The following is a 16,628-nucleotide window of genomic DNA, read 5'->3' as shown; positions in this document are numbered from 1 at the left end:
GCCAAGGGCAGGGAACCAGTCTAACCCCAACAGGCTTGGGAGGGCACCATCCACTACCACTAAAGGCAAGTGACCTTTAAAATTTTGAAATTGAATAAAAAACTTGCCTTTTCTGATGACTGGGATGGTTCTGCCTTGGTAGTCATGTCGAGTTAAGTTGCAGCCTTGAAGCGTCTTCTTAGCCATTCTGGGAAGCAGTCATTTCAGTCATGCTCCATGAGGTGATGGACAATGCTGAGCCAGTGTTTACCTCCATCCTGCAAGGTTTCCCTTCTACAGAAACAAAAACACTGATTTTGTTAGAGCCTTTGTTAGTCAGCTTGGCTTGATAACAGGTGAAACAGTCTTCAATTTGTTTTTGGAAATGCTGAGTTGTCTGAGGCTTTGGGGCAAATGTCTTTCCTGCTTGACAGATCCTGGCTAAATGACCCCTTTCACTGGCATTTTAGACAAATGGCATTCTTGAACTTGCAGGGTGCCCTGAGGTAGTTTCCCCACAGCTTAGACAGATGGGCTGAGACTGTGGAGGTTGATTGGGGATTGACCTGTTTTCCCTTTGACTGATTTTGGGCTGCCTGAGGCGATTTACATCACTAGCCTCTTCATAGCCTTCTTCTGTGGAGGCTTCATCGTAATGGATGGCTGAGCTGCTCTGGCTAATTGGATTTCCCTGAATATCTGCTGCTGAAAGTCCTGACAGTTCAGCAGCTTGAGATTCTTCAATTCTTAATTTAACGGTTAAATCCCCTTTAGCCAATAGATGCCTTTGTAGCCTTAAATCCCTGACTTCACAAACTAGTTGGTCTAATAGCATGTCCTCCAGATAGTCTCTAAGCCCACAGTGCAAGGCAGCTGTTCATAGGGCAGCCATGTAACCACTAATAGTCTCTCCCTCAGCCTGAATCCGTCTTCTAAAAGCATGATGCTTGGCAATTCGGGATGGCTTAGGGGAATAGTAGTTAGAGTGAATTTCCTGCAATTCTTCCCATGGAACAGTCTTAATTGAACGCAGAGCCAACAATGGCGTAGCAGTGTCAAACACTGTGGCTCCGCAAAAACTTAAAAAGTAGGACTTTTTCCTATGGTCAGAAATGTCAGCGAGGTCTATGGCATCTAGGAAACAATCAAATCGGTTTCTGTAGGACTCCCATGTTTCTGCTGTCGGTCTGAAAGGTGGTTCCCAGGGTTCGAAGTCATCTCGACTCAGCGGTGCCAGATCTTCTGAGGAAGGTTGAAATTCGTGCTCGTGAATAGTGACAGTAAGCTCTTAAAGTAACATACAGCTCAGTAGTGGCTTCGGCTCTTTTTGTAGTGACTTCGCTCAGCGATTCTTTGCTCGGTTGCTTCTTATATGGATCCCGCCTTCAGCGCCAGTGTTGTGGAGCGGCAGAATAACTGAGGTGAACACAGAGCAAACTTCAGCTTTTTACTTTATTGGAACAATAAAGGGTTGCCGCGGCTGCCGTGCTAACAAGGCAGCCAGCTGGTGGGCAACAGCTGATGCCTTTTGACAGCTCCCTTTTATAGTCAGCTGTCAATGGCATCAGCCAATAGGAACGGTCTGTGTTCCCACTGGAAACACGGACCAGAGTGGAGACTTCAGGTCAGTCTTTTCCAAATGCAACATTATTTATTGGAATTTGTCAAACAAAAACAAAGAACAAGAGAATAAAAATAAAATGACAGGGACGAATGGCATGTTAGTGTGCTTACACATGCCCCCTTAAGCAGGGTAGGATTCTAAAATCCCAGCAACTGGTTCGCTGCCCAGTTGCTGGGTGGGCGTGGACATGGTGGGCATGGCCTCCTGGAACTTCTGGGAGGACCTTTTTTTTACCTTCCCAAGGGTCCAGAGGCTTCCCTTGGGCCTCTGGAGGCCTTCCGGAAGCTGGAAATCGGCCTGTTTCATGACTTCCACTACTTCCAAGAGGACTGTTTTTTGCCTTCCCAAGGGTCCGGAGGCTTCCCTCGGGCCTCTGGGAGGGTGAAAATGGGCTCTCCTGGGCTCTGGAGGCCCTCCAGAAGCTGGAAACAGGCCCATTTTCAGACTTCCAGAAGGCCTATTTTTCCCCCTCCCAGAGCCTCCTCCCATTGAAAATGGGCCGCATGGAGACTCCTGGGAGGGCAGGGGAGGGATGGTTGTGACCAGCCGGTCGGTTTAAATTTAACATCCAGTTCACCCGAACCAGTCCAAACCCATAGAATTCCACCCCTGCACTTAAGTATGAAGTAAGGTCCACGAAAGTCAGTTTGTGACTGAAACTGAAAATTTGTAGCTGAGACAACTGAATTAGATAGGGCATTCCAGACTTTGACACTTTATTACAGAAATCATATTTTTACAGTCAAGTTTAGAATGATTTACACTGAGTTTAAAGCAGTTATTCGCATGCATATTATTGCGATTAAAACAGAAAAAGTCATTTACAGGTAAAACATTACTGCGTATAATTTTGTATCTAATACCTAGGTCTGTCTGCAAGCAACACAGTTCTAAGTTATCCAAACTGAGAATTTCATATTAGATATGAATATCTAAAAATATTAGATCTCCAAAGATCTGTAGGAACAGCTGTCAAGCAAATTGAATGATACTGGATTCAATGGACCACGTGGTTGGTAGCAGTAATTTTGTGGAATCCTATTCCAAGAAAGAACAGCTGTGCAATTTTTCTCCCTTGCTCTTGATGGTAAACAGTGAGCAGGCATGCAAAAATATGTTTCTGAACAAAATTATTTCAGTAAGGGGGAAAAAAAGATCAGCCCAAAATGGTTACAGAGTTGATTAATTCCTCTATGAGGAAAGGATGTAGATTTTAGTTTTTTAGTTTAGAAAATAAGGAAGAACAATACATAACAGAATAACAGAGTTGGAAGGGATTCTGAGGGGTCTTCTAGTCCAACCCCTTGTTTAGGCAAGAAGCCTAGCCTATACCGTTTCAAACAAATGGTTGTTCAATCTCTTCTTAAAAACTTTCAGTGTTGGAGCATTCATGACTTCTGGATGCAAGTTATTCCACTTATTAATTGTTCTAACTGTCAGGAAATTTCTCCTTAGTTCTACATTGCTTCTCTCCTTGATTGGTTTCCACTCATTGCTTCTTGTCCTGTCTTCAGGTGCTTTGGAGAATACGTTGACCACCTCTTCTTTATGGCAGCCACTAAGATATTGGAACACTACTATCATGTCTCTCCTAGTTCTTCTTTTCATTAGGCTAGACATACCCAGTTTCTGCAACCATTTTTCATATGTTTTAGCCTCCAGTCCCCTAATCATCTTTGTTGCTCTTCAATAACCCTATAAAAGATAATACTATAACAGGCAAAATGTTACTTGCACAGGTGTGTGCAAATTGATGCAAGATGTGAAGTACAGTAAGTGAGTAGGATATTTTTTTTCTTTTTCTTGTAATGCTAGAATCAAGAGGTCATCCAAAGAGGCAATTGGAAATGCTAATTCATATAGCTCGTATGCTTGAACTCTGAAAGATTATACAAACTCACAGAGGAAGAGGAGGAAGAACACACAATCAAATGCTACTTATCATGATGATTGAGTTATTTCCATGCTTCATTATATTAATTGCCGGGGAGAAGCAGTAGGAGAGAAGCTTGCCCCCCACTCCCAAACTAGCCTAGAATCTCCTCACAGTCATCTGATTGGCTAGATGGGAAACAGAATAGTTGATTAGGTGCACCTTTGGCCTAAACCAACTGTAGGATTCCTTTTAAGTTCTCTTTTTTTTTTCAGTGGGGGCACTCATAGCATTCTTGAGCCAACAAATACTGCTCAAGAATGCTGCAGTTTTCATTTTAGAAAATGCTTCCACCTTTCCAAGTTTCAACAAAATTGAATGTGTTAAATCCAGCATCTGCAAGTCCAGCTCTGATCACAAACAAAACTCCTTCGCTGGCTTTATCTTCCAAGAGATTGTGCTGATAAGAAGTTGAATTTCAAGGGCTGGTTTTATTTTTAAACATGTGGTTTGATTTGGCACGTACCCACACATATATAGGTTTAGCTGTTTTTGTGTACCTAAATAGCTGCAATGGGGACCGATCAGGAAATTTTTATGTAGGGAATTCAGACTTATATCCTGGGAACCGAGCCAAGCCAGATGGTCTTTCTTTTCCCTAGCTTAGGAGTTCACCGCTAACATGCCATCTTAAAAATCTTTAAAACATCCTCTCAAACTGTTTTCCTTCTGCCCATTTGTTCATTCTTCCATCCCCCAGATTTATCAGTTTGCAGTACCCAGATTGAATTTTATGGGATTCCAGATGCTGTAAACAAAAGGGGAGTAAGGACGCTGCGCTGCCATCACCTTAATGAAGGGCTTAAAAGATAGAGGAGGGGGTTAGGGAGATGATCAATCTTACCTTTTCTTCTCCTACTGCTGTTTTAAAGTGCTACACGAGAGCCATGATTTAGCTTAAAAGAGTAGGACTTGAAACCTCCAAGTAAATCAGAGGCTACAACTTTGCCCAGCCTGTATGTGGTTTTTTTTTTTTTCTTCAGAAGCTTCTGACAGGTTGATGTTGGAAGCAGAAAGCTGAGCTGGGTGAAGCCATTTTGGTCTGATCCAGCAAGATGTTTCTTACATTTTTATAGGATCTGGCCTTCAACACCACTAAAATGTCTAAAGTGTTTTTGTGGCCCATGCCACCCACTTGGCTCAGGAAAAAGAAACAAAAAAACCCAAAATATGCATTTAATTACGCGGTTAAAAGGGAATTGCTTGGCTCATATCAAAAGAAAATTGACTCTGATCTTATGTTTTTGCACAAGTCACCTATCAAATTGCTTGCTGGCAATCACCAATGGACAGAGGAGAGGGGGAAGCAAAGGGGAGTGATCCCCTCCAAGAAAGATGTGAAAGCCATGAACTTAACCATAGCAACGAAATGCCAATTACTTAAATAAAAAGCACCAACCCCTTGATTGCCAGTCAGAAACTTAGAGAAATGTTGCCTGTTTTCCCATTTGGTGTAGTGGTTAAGGCACCAGGTAGAAGAATGTGGCTGATTGTGAGTTCAAGTCCCATCTTAGCAATGAAAGCCAGTTAGCTGATCTTGGGCCAGTCACTCTCTCTCAGCCCAACTCACCTCACGACGAGTTGTTTTTTGTGAGGAAAATAGAAAGAAGAAGGAGTGTTGGATATGTTCACCACTTTGAGTTATTTATAAAAAATAATAAAGGGAGGGTACAGATACTTAAATAAATATTCTCCTAGTTTTGTCTCCAAGGTTTTGTATCATGGCATCCGGAACATGGACACTTGGCTAGGCTAGATCAAGATGCAGTCTAACCAGTAAGGAGGAAAGACTTCTGAAATGGTGGGGGATTCATATGAAATTTCAGCAGAAATGGTAGAGAAGCTGTGACTTCTGCGTCATACATCATTATTTACACAATACATCAAACTCCTTTCCAATAACATATCAGAAAAAAACCTGACATTTAATCCATAAGTAGGTAAAGGACAAATTCTTCTAGCAGTTCAGATGTGAAACAGCTGAGCTTCAGGAAGATATTTTTATTCTGAATCTATATTCTAGCTCTAAGAGATTTGTAAAAATGCACTTCCTGTATACATGTTTCTATGCACTATGAGATAAGAATCAACAATCACTTGTAAACAGAGCTAGCCCATCCCCAGTTCTCTGTAGATTAAGTTCATGACATTGGGATATGCTTGCTGTACATGAACATTTTTGTCTGGTATTTAATATTTAGCTTCCAATAACTTAGCAAACTATGTTGTTCCTAATTTCTATCATGTAATCAAATGTAATATTTTTGGACAGATCATGCTAATTTAATTAATCAAAACTCTCACAAAATTACAACCAGGAATTCAATTCGCTGCCAGATTTGAACATCAAATTCCAATAGCTACAGAAATAATAAAAGGAGAACAGCAGGCATAGTTTTTATCTGAATCAGAAATCAACAGCTTTCTTCACCTAAAGCAGGAGTGTCAAGCTTGCGTCATCACAGCAGTGTCACATGACCTATCAGGTCTGTTTTTCCCTTTGCTAAACCAGGCGTGGGCGTGGCCAGTGTGTGACGCATCCAGCCCGCGAGCTGGGAGTTTGACACCCCTGACCTAGAGTTTTGCAGGGAAGACCAATTATGAAATTTGAACAAACACTTCTTTGGGTGGATTATAGTGATTTTGTATCCAGTTTTGTTATCAGAACATCAACAAACAGCAAATACAATACCTGTCATTCCCCGGAGGCCAGGTAGCCCACGCTGGCCAGTATCTCCTTTGTCCCCTTTTGGCCCTCGTTGTCCTCTTTCACCAGGATACCCTACATTCAAGATTTAAAAAAACAAGCAGGACAAGTCTCAGACATTTGTAGAGTTTGCTTTAAAAAAGAAAAGCATGCATTATACTTTACAAACAATAACAAAAATTAGCAGCCTAGCCTGCATGCCATGTGTCTCTCCTAACTGTGGAACTACTAACTGCACTAAATAGGCTTGGTTAGTAATTAGTTGGAGGTGGGAAATACTTCCAATGTAATCTACTGAATCCCCTGCATGGAGACCCAAACTCATTGGTAGCCTCACACTGCAATGAACAAGGACACACATTCCATTTTGCAGCTACTAAGATTGTTGGATAAGCAGGCACAAAAACAGCCAAGAGAGTGATTGAAGCCTGGGAGATAGGCCTCTTATCAGTCAACAGGAGTACTGATTTACCACCAGCCTATCAGGTACTTAGAAGGTGAGATCTGGGCAGCACAAGCAAACCACATGTGGGTCATATTTATCTTGAGGTTGGTTATATACGTATATATGTATATATGTGTGTGTGTGTGTGTGTGTGTGTTTTCTGAGGGTTTTGCGGGTATTTGTATGTGGATCTTTGGTTATTTGGGTTTTCTCCTACGTAAAATTGGAAATATCTAGGCAACGTTTCGATGAAGTCTCATTCATCATCTTCAGGCTTGTGTCTTCGACTTTGTGCTTCTCGGAGTAATATGAGCTTGCAGCTGCTTCTTCTTTTTAACTGCTAGTGGGGGTGTGACTTGATTGGGTGGGGGCTTGGCTGTGTTCTGATTGGGTGGGGGTGTGTTCTCATTGGTTGGGGGTTTGGCTGTGTTCTGATTGGTTGGGGGGTTGGCTGTGTTCTCATTGGCTGGGGGTGTGTTCTGCACAACCAAGCCCCCACCTGAACAGAACACACCCCCAGCCAATCAGAACACAGCCAACCCCCCAATCAATCAGAACATAGCCGTTACTACACAGGAGGCTAATGGAAAAGAGATCAAAACACAAACAACCCAGGAGATTACAAAGCAGGACCCAGGATACCACAACAAAAGAACTCGCAAGCCCATCACACAACCCATTACCCAAGCCGTTAAAACACGAGAGGCGAACGGAAAAAAGATCACTACAAAACAAATGACCCAGGAGATTACAGCACAAGATCCAGGATATCTCCACAACAAAACTCACAAAGCCATCACAGAGCCCATTATACCAACATCAACTCCATCAACCAATCAAGAGGCAGCAACACAGCCGACCAGCCCAGCACACTGCACCACCAGTATTTATAGAGGGACGGCAGCTCCAATCACACACTGCTTGCACTGGCATGAAGACAAAAGCACCAGCCTGAGGATGGCAAGTGGGACCTCACCGAAACAGCGCCAAGATACTCTTAATCTTACATGAAAAAGGACCCGAACACACCTGGACCTACATACCTGTACCCATGAAAATCTACGAAAACATATATATACTATACATCTATATCTATATCTATATCTATGTCTATGTCTATGTCTATGTCTATGTCTATGTCTATCTATCTATCTATCTATCTATATGGTATTCAGCTTTGTTCGGGTATTTTCCCACGTCATTGTAGTTGTGCTTTTAAAGTTGTAGCAACGTTTCGGCAGAATCTCATCTGCCATCATCAGGCTTCTGTATAGTGTTCATCTGTGAAGTCTGACTCACAGATGGACACTATACAGTAGCCTGATGATGGCAGATGAGATTCTGCCGAAATGTTGCTACAACTTTAAAAGCACAACTATAATGACGTGGAAAATCCGAACAAAGCTGAATACCACACATATACATATACATATACATATACATATACATATACATATACATATACATACATACATACATACACACACACACACACACACACACACACACACACACACACACACACACATATATATATATATATATATATATATATATTTGTTTTCTGAGGTTCTCGCGGGTATTTATATGTAGATCTTTGGTTGTTCGGGTTTTCTCCCTCTCACCATCCTAAGAAACCCCAAAGACAAAATCGAATTAGAAAACCAAGGAGTATACGAAATCCCCTGCACAGCCTGCCCTAACACATACATTGGACAAACTAACAGAAGAATAAGCGCACGCATTGAAGAACATAAGAACTCAATCAAAAAAGAAGAAACGACCTCTTCCCTGGTCCAACACCTCAAAGCCACAGGACATGAAATTGATTTTAAAAATACCAGAACTATCGCCAAAACCGAACACTTCAACAGCAGAATAATCAGAGAAGCCATAGAGATAGAAAAACGCCCACACAGCATGAACAAACGAGATGACACCTCCCGCCTTCCAGCCATTTGGAAACCCGCCCTCATGAACAGACGAGTACCTAACATGAAGAAGGACACTGGACCCACACCCATGAGAGCCACACAAGATGCCACCACCACACTTCCATGTAGAAAACAGACTCCCACCCATTCAGAAAATGAGAAACGACCATGGACCAGAAGCTGCACTGCAGCTGCATCACTACCCACTTCAAACCCCTCTGAGCCATACATGAAGCAAACCAACACCCACTATGAAGATGCAGCAGGACCACGAACTAGAAGCCAAACAGCAAGATCACAACTCTCCAGCTCAAATCCCCAGCAACTAAAACTAACCTGAGCACAACCAAGCCCCCTCCTGAACAGAACACGCCTCCAACCAATCAGAACACGGCTAACCCCCAACCAATCAGAACACAGCCAAACCCCTACCAATGAGAACACCCCCACCCAATCAGAACACAGCCAAGCCCCCACCCAATCAAGTTCCACCCCCACTGGCAGTTAAAAGGAGGAAGCAGCTGCAATCTCCATTACTCTGAGAAGCACAGAGCTGGAGACAGAAGCCTGAAGATGATGAATGAGACTTCATCGAAACGTTGCCTAGATACTTCAAATCTTACGCGGGAGAAAACCCGAACAACCAAAGATCTACATATATATATATATATATATATATATATATATATATATATATATATATATATATATATATATATATATATATATATATATATATGAAAGGTGCTTCTTTGTGTGATGTGCGAATGTGCCCTTTGAAATGTTTATACTGGAGGAGATGCAGCTCTGGTGGAAATATCCTTATCTTTGCTGAGTGAACATATCTTCCTCCCTTTTGTGTGTTTATGTGTTAACTTTGGGGAACCACCTTTGTGTGTTCAGGAATGTTCAAGTACCAAGTTTGTATGTTATGAAAAAATGTTTAAGTTGATATTTAAATTAGAATAATTAATCAACGGAATGGCTTGCCTTCAGAAGTTGTGGATGCTTTATTATTGAAGATTTTTAAGAAGAAACAGGGCAACCATTCATCTGAATTGCTATAGGAACGTGGTGGCAAACCTATGGCACGTGTGCCAAAAGTGGCATGCAGAGCCATTATTGCTGGCATGTGAGCACTCACCCAGAAAAAGTCTACTGTGCATGCGCACACGGCACCCACCCGACAGCTGATTGGTGCGCATGTGCGGGGGCGCGGCGGCATGCAGGAGATACTTGTACATGCGCAGAAGCATGTGGCGTGCGTGTGGGGGTCGCGTGCGCATGTGCAGAAGTGCACAGAGCAGATTGCGCAGTTATGTATGCATGTGCAGAAGCATGAGTTGCGTGGGTCGCATGTGCATGCACAGGAGGCATGGGTGTCCCGTGTGCATTGCCTTCTGGGTGATGGTACAGGAGCACGAGCAGGCAAGCGCGCACACAGTTATCGGCACGGGAGCCCCAAAAGGTTAGCCTCCACTGCTATAGGATCTTCTGCTTGAAGAGGAGATTGGACTCCTAGAAGACCTCCAATGTCACTTCCAACATTGTTATTTTGTTAAGCTATCTCAATATTGTGTTGTCTTCATTTGCGAAATATTTTCTTCTGTTTTTTTGGCTGCTTCCAGATCACCTTGATAATTAAAAGGAGTTCAACAAGAAGTGCAGGAATAATTATTTCTGAATTTAATTTTCTTTCAACAAAGGGATTACCAGAAGAGCTGGAGAAATCCTCCTTAGGATTCCCCAGGTAAGACGGCTTCTTAAACCCTGGACAGTCCTCTGCTTTAAAATAGTGGTTGATCATGGTGAAAGGACTGCTCCCATATATCTCAAGGCAACTGTTTCTCCACAGCCTTTCTGTCTTAATTCTGCCGGGGCAGAAATGTAAGCCAGTTGTGAGCAGTTAATAATGACCTGGTGCTTTGGCCAGAACTTTAGCAATATGTATAACATAAGTTTCTATTTAGCTTGCAATTCTTTTTCAGGGATTTAATTTAATTTCCCTTTACAAACATTGGTTTGGAAAGAGGGGAGAAGTGGTTCATGAAACCGACAGAGGGTCACTAAGAACCCACAAAATAAACCCCACCCTCCTAATTCCACCTCCCCTTCAAGCACCAAGCATCTCTCTCACTTCCCTGAAGTGCATCTAAGAATTAGTTGCTAACAATCCAGTGCCAAATATAAACTGAGGATGGTCCATAAATGCCACAATAATCTTTTAAATGTCTATTGTTTGCTAAAATAAAAACATGAAGAGGAATTGCATGCAATCAAGAGGAATTTCATATAATCAAATTAAAGCAGGGAGCAGAGAGAAAAATTTGCTCCAAGACCAAATGTGCATGATACATTCTATTACAATTGTATAATAGCAGGATTTTTAAAAACTCAAATTTCAATGGCACCTAATTTGCCCAGGAAACAGCTTTTTAATCAGACCAGACTCTCTGTCCATTGAACCTTATGAAGTCTACCTGGAATAAGAGCAGGTCTTAGGATCTTGAGCAAAGAGGGATCTTTCCAGTCACCTTATTATCCTCTTTTAGGATAATATTATCCTTATTATCCTCTTTTAGCAGACAATGCTTAGGGAGGTTTTTCTTTTTCTTTTTAGGGTTTCCTGGATACAATCACAAGGATTGAGAGAGTTTGGGCTTTCTGGGTCTCTGCTATAGTCACTCAGTAACAGCACAGGATTCACATAAACACTGAATGGAATGGAATGGAAGGGACCTTGGAGGTCTTCTAGTCCAACCCCCTGCTTAGGCAGGAAACCCTACACCACTACATTTTCGCAGAAGAATTGCAGAATGCACTTTTAAAAAACTGATGAAGATTCTATTACACATTATGCATGGTCTCTGTAGTATTATACAACTAATGCAAAGAAAAATAAGGACAGAAAAAGAAACCTCCCCTTTAATAAGAATACGCTACCTTGCAGTCCAGGCATACCAGGCCGGCCAGGTTCACCTTCTATTCCTTCATTGCCTTGATCCCCTTTAGGTCCTGGTGGCCCTAGAATGTGGGGAAAAAAACATTGGGGTATGTCAAACCATCAGCCATATTTGGGGGTTCTCAAATACGGGGCAATCAGACTCATGAATGAACTTCAACTGAGTACCAGAGGCTCTTATCACCTGCGTTATTTTAATAGTTCAGCCATCTGGAGCATCCGCTCACCTTCCTCTCCAATGCTAATCCATTTCTATCATATTCTATCAAGCTTTAGCCCCAATGCTCTCTTCTCATGTAATAACTAAACAGCTACTCTTTCTTTTTATAACTTGACCTCTCCCTGATGATTTGGCCTAACATTCCCATTCCTAGCCCCTGTGATCCTTTTTGGTGCTCTGGAATTTTAGCCTGTGGAATAAATAAACATACAGTGCAGAGGATGTTGTATTTTAGGAGGTTAAAACAACACTTGGATTAAGGCAGAGAGGGGAACTATGGCCCCTTTATGACTTATGGACATCAACTCTCAGAATTCCTGAGCCAGCATGGAATTGAAGTCCACAAAGGGCCATCGTTCCCCACTCCTGGTTTAAGAGGGTCAGAATCAGATATTTAGAATTATATATTTAGCAGCCTGAGGCAGGGGAGGGCTAAGGTCCAGGTTCTAGTCATTCAGGGAAACAAGAAGAAGGTAGGAAAATCCAAGAACATGCGATCAAATCTGACAGACTGATCTCTGTATTCCAATAGGACCATGGAGCATGCAGTACTAGTCACCTGACTGACAAGAGCCAATCATTTTGCTTTGTGACTTGGAAAATCCTCACCTGGAGTAACTTGTTTCTCATATCAAGATACTGTCTAAGCTCCTGCTTGTATTTAAGCGTTCACTCTCTTTTGCTCTATCTTTTTATAGCATTTGAACTCTGCTGCCATCTAGGGCGGTCACAGTAATGAAAACATGAAAACATGAAAAGATAAACCAATATAAAACCATAATGACATCATTAATCTATAGAGCATAATCAGTGTAAAAGATTGACATCTTTCTCAGAACACCATATATAGCACTACCACTCTTGTCCCCAGTGGAAAAGGAGAGGAATCTTACATCCTCCTTAATTCCAGGGTCATGATAGCCATGGAAAAGTCTTGTCTCTGTGTTTTTGTTTCCATACCATCTGGGGAGATGGACTCAGAAGCACATTCTTCCAATCAGAGTACACAAAATTGGCAAGTTGTACTCAGAGCAGAGATTTCTACAAGAACTGTAAATCTGAGCCCTAAAGGGCTTTACAGATAGTCCTCAATTTACAACCACAATTGGGACTGGCATCTCCACTGCTAAGCAATGAGGTCATTAAATGAACTGCACCCACTTTTATGACCTTTTTTTTGCTGTGTTAAGCAAGTCCATCTTTGACCATTGACTTTACTTATTGGAAGCTAGCCGAGAAGGTTGCAGGTGGCAATCATGTGCCCCTGGGACACTACAACCATCATAAATACATGCCAGTTGCCAAGTTGTTCGGACAATCACTAAAAGAATGGTTGTAAGTTGAGAAATATATATAGAGGTAATGTCTAGCATGTGACAGGTAACTGGAAATTTACTGGAAACCAATGCAGCTCTCAAAGAATATGTGTCATTCTGTTAAGCAGTCTGACCTACTATCTGATAGTAGTTTCTAAATCATATTCATAGGTAGCCCCAAGTAGAGTGCTTTACCATAATCCTGTAAACCAGCTGGCTGAGGAATTCTGGGAGTTGAAGTCCACAAGTCTTAAAGTTGCCAAGGTTGGATATCCCTGATGTAAACCATCCACAAGGTGAGCAGAACTGAGCAACTGTTGTGAGACACTACTTCAGTTACAGAAGTGGCTGCAGCTGCTTGCATGTCGTGTATTTAAAATAATAGCCGGCTTTCTGCAGCTCTACTGAATTCAGCTTTCTGAAACCTACTCCTCTTTAAAATAGGAAGCTAGCAAATGGGGAAATGTTATGGTGGGATTCTTTTCCACTAAAAAACAGAGTCATAATTTGGGAGTGTTCCATGGTCCAGAACAGTCACTAGATAGCAATAGCCAATAGTACTTAGACATATATACCACTCCATGGTGCTTTACAGCTCTAGCTGAGTGACGTACAGAGTCAACATATTGCCCACAACAATCTGGCTCCTCATTTTACCAACCTCGGAAGGAGTTAACCTTGAGCTCCTCAGGATTGAACTCCTGGCTGTGGGCAGAGTTAGCTTGCAGTATTGCATTCTAGCCACCGCGCCACCATGGCTAGATTTATCTATGGTAGCTACGTCCATTCTTTTTACAACACTGTTCATCATGTATTAGGACCAGGGGTGGGATTCAAATTTTTTAACAACCAGTTCTGTGGGTGTGGCTTAGTTGGTGGGTGTGGCTTGGTGGTCATGTGACTGGCTGGGTGTGGCCAACTCAACATCACTCACATTGAGGCATGCATCTCCTCACCTGGCCTCTCATGACTATGGGGATGCTGCAACTGTTGGAAGTGTGAAAAATGGTCATTAGTCACTTTTTTCAGTGCCATTGTAACTTTGAATGGTAACTCCACACAAGCAAAGTACCAGAAAGGGAGGGAAAAAAACCCTCCAGAGAAGTTCCAGAGACAGGAAGTCTAATCCTGCCAAGAATGTAATAAGGGTTAATGGAAAGGCAGTTTCTGTAAGCAACCCCAGAATGTTTCCTTCCTGCCTTCCTTACAGGATTAGGCCAGTAATTTCTTCTAACAACGGTTCTCTGAACAGCTTAGAATGTTAACAACGAGTTCTAGCAAATAGGTGCAAACCTGTAGAATCCTACCCCTGATTAGTAATCATGTAATAATGTAAAAACATACCATTAAGGTTTGGCAATCACATTGCCAGCCAAAGGCTGCTAAAGAGGAATTTATAGCCACATAGAGCTCTAGGGCTGCACTCTTGCTGTAAACCAATTTAAACAGGACCATCTGTTAAATGTTCGTTTTTTAAAAAAAAAAACCCAAAAGCACGGGGTTTGGAATTTGGATTAGAGTTTAGGTGTGAGGGGAAATGATTAACAGTTTTTGTCTTGTGCAATTTACATTATGTAAACTCAATTGCCCAACTTGCTGCTTGCCTAGATGATTGATTGATTGATTGATTGATTGTCTGACAGACAGACAGAAAAATTTCAGGTTCTACCTTCATTTTTTGAGATTTTGAGATCACTGAAAAGTTGACTTGCTCAAAAGCAAACAAAGCAAGAAAAATAACAGGACTCAACAGCTGTTTATTATGCATATGTGTGATATCTTCAAAGTATCCAGTATCGCCTGTATATATTCAATTTAAAAAAATTGAATGGGAATTAGTAAAATAGAATGGTTTTTCACAATGTAGTATCCACCAGGAATCATAGACAACAGCCACATTGGTTAGGGATTCTAAATATTGTAAACTAGCACGCATATTAAGAATATGAAAATATATGGAAAGCTGCACAGGATGCTAAGAGTGCTTGAAAATTTTAATTCTTTATAACTAATGATTAAAAATGACTTGTTCCTTAGCTCCTGGACTAATATGAAATTTGGAATGTAATTTTCCTTGCAATTCTGTACTTCTCTAGGTGCAGTTCTCACCTTCAATATTTTACCCAAAACTTTTTAAAGCCATATTTAAAGAAAAAATAATCCATATGTGAATGATTTGGGTGAAATACATTTATAAAAACATGCTGTGACAGAAAATCCATTTTATATATATTTATGTATTTTTGTGCATTTAAAAATATTGCATAGTAGTCTGGATATTAGATTAAATGGATTTATGGGTAACATGTGTGAAATTGATACCATCTGGAAATAGCCCTACAAATATGAAGGAGACAGAATGAATGATCATGTGTGAAGCTGACAGAATGATTTATCCATCCCTAAGAAATTAATGCCAAGTCAAAACCCAAAGTCAACTCCTTGGTCAAAATCATATTATGCAACATTGGCCACTGGAAAGAAAGTGAGGGGGAAATGTATTACAGATAAATAACAAACTGAGCATTTGTTGGGTTTGACTGTTCAGTCAAATTGTTGTTATTTCAAGCATAGCTTAATTTAGAATTTGATCAGCATCTGAATCCATGGACCAGAACAACAATACTAGAACTATTTTGTCAAATATTCATAATTACATTTTGTTCTAGAAGAAAAGGACAAACACATGAAGTCTCACCACTAGGTGGCAAAGTCACTGTGAGCATGAAGCTAGTTGAAAAGGAAACATTTCTCTATTTAATTTTGCTTGTAGACTGAAACAGAATTTCTGTGTTCACATCATATAGGCAATATGGAGGTGGGGGAATCTTTTTGTCACATAATAATGTCACAACCAGAAATGAGTGAGAACAATATATTTAATCTGAATATATTTTCTTGGTGGCACCACATAGCCAATTATTAGTACCCAATGATGTCACAAATCCAAATAAGAATAAAAACAATGCTTTTTCTCCTCACACAGACTTATTCAGTGTTCTCACCCTATTTCCCTTGTCTCAGATTTTAAGAAATGTTGCGCTCCCATAGTTACAAGATATTTATTGATTAATTTATACAACGTATAGGTGGCCCAACTACCAATAACTTTAGAAGCCTTAAACTTAAAAGTTTTTAAAAAAATAAAAAATAAAAAAAATCATGAACAGTCCCAGAAACAATATACAACCAAAGAAAATGTAAACAGAAGGGGCTAAATTTTTATTCTGTCCAAAACATAGGAGAGTGGCTAGAATGTAATCAGGGGAGAGCCATATGGATTGCGGAGATATGATTCCATAATAGTGCATATATCATGCAGGGAATGAGACTTTGCTAGCTCTGACAATATATTTAAACCTCTATAATATGGTCCATGATTAACTTGGAATGTTCAAAATATATTTCATTATAAACATGTATATCCTACCTTTCTATTGCTGGAGCTTAGTAGTTGCAATAACAACAGCACTTAGATTTATATACTACTCCCTAATGCTTTACAGCC

At 40.9% G+C, this 16,628-nt stretch overlaps 1 protein-coding gene across 1 annotated transcript in view; it reads right to left on the bottom strand.

Moving 5' to 3' along the window:
* Nucleotides 1–16,628, bottom strand: part of SCARA5 (scavenger receptor class A member 5) — a 116,574-nt gene that overhangs the window by 37,133 nt on the left and 62,813 nt on the right. Inside the window, exons 5-6 of the mRNA XM_026715948.2 lie at nt 11,566–11,646; nt 6,229–6,318 (exon numbers count right to left, since the gene is read on the bottom strand). Coding sequence (XP_026571733.1) covers nt 6,229–6,318; nt 11,566–11,646 — 171 coding nt within the window. The remainder of the gene's footprint in view (nt 1–6,228; nt 6,319–11,565; nt 11,647–16,628) is intronic.

The sequence above is a fragment of the Pseudonaja textilis genome, chromosome 1 (assembly GCF_049901715.1).
Source record: "Pseudonaja textilis isolate UNSWEBS1 chromosome 1, rPseTex1.2, whole genome shotgun sequence".
In the NCBI taxonomy this organism is placed as follows: domain Eukaryota; kingdom Metazoa; phylum Chordata; class Lepidosauria; order Squamata; family Elapidae; genus Pseudonaja; species Pseudonaja textilis.
The sequence above is the reverse complement of the archived record's forward strand: the minus strand, read 5'-3'. Positions and strand labels throughout refer to the sequence as shown.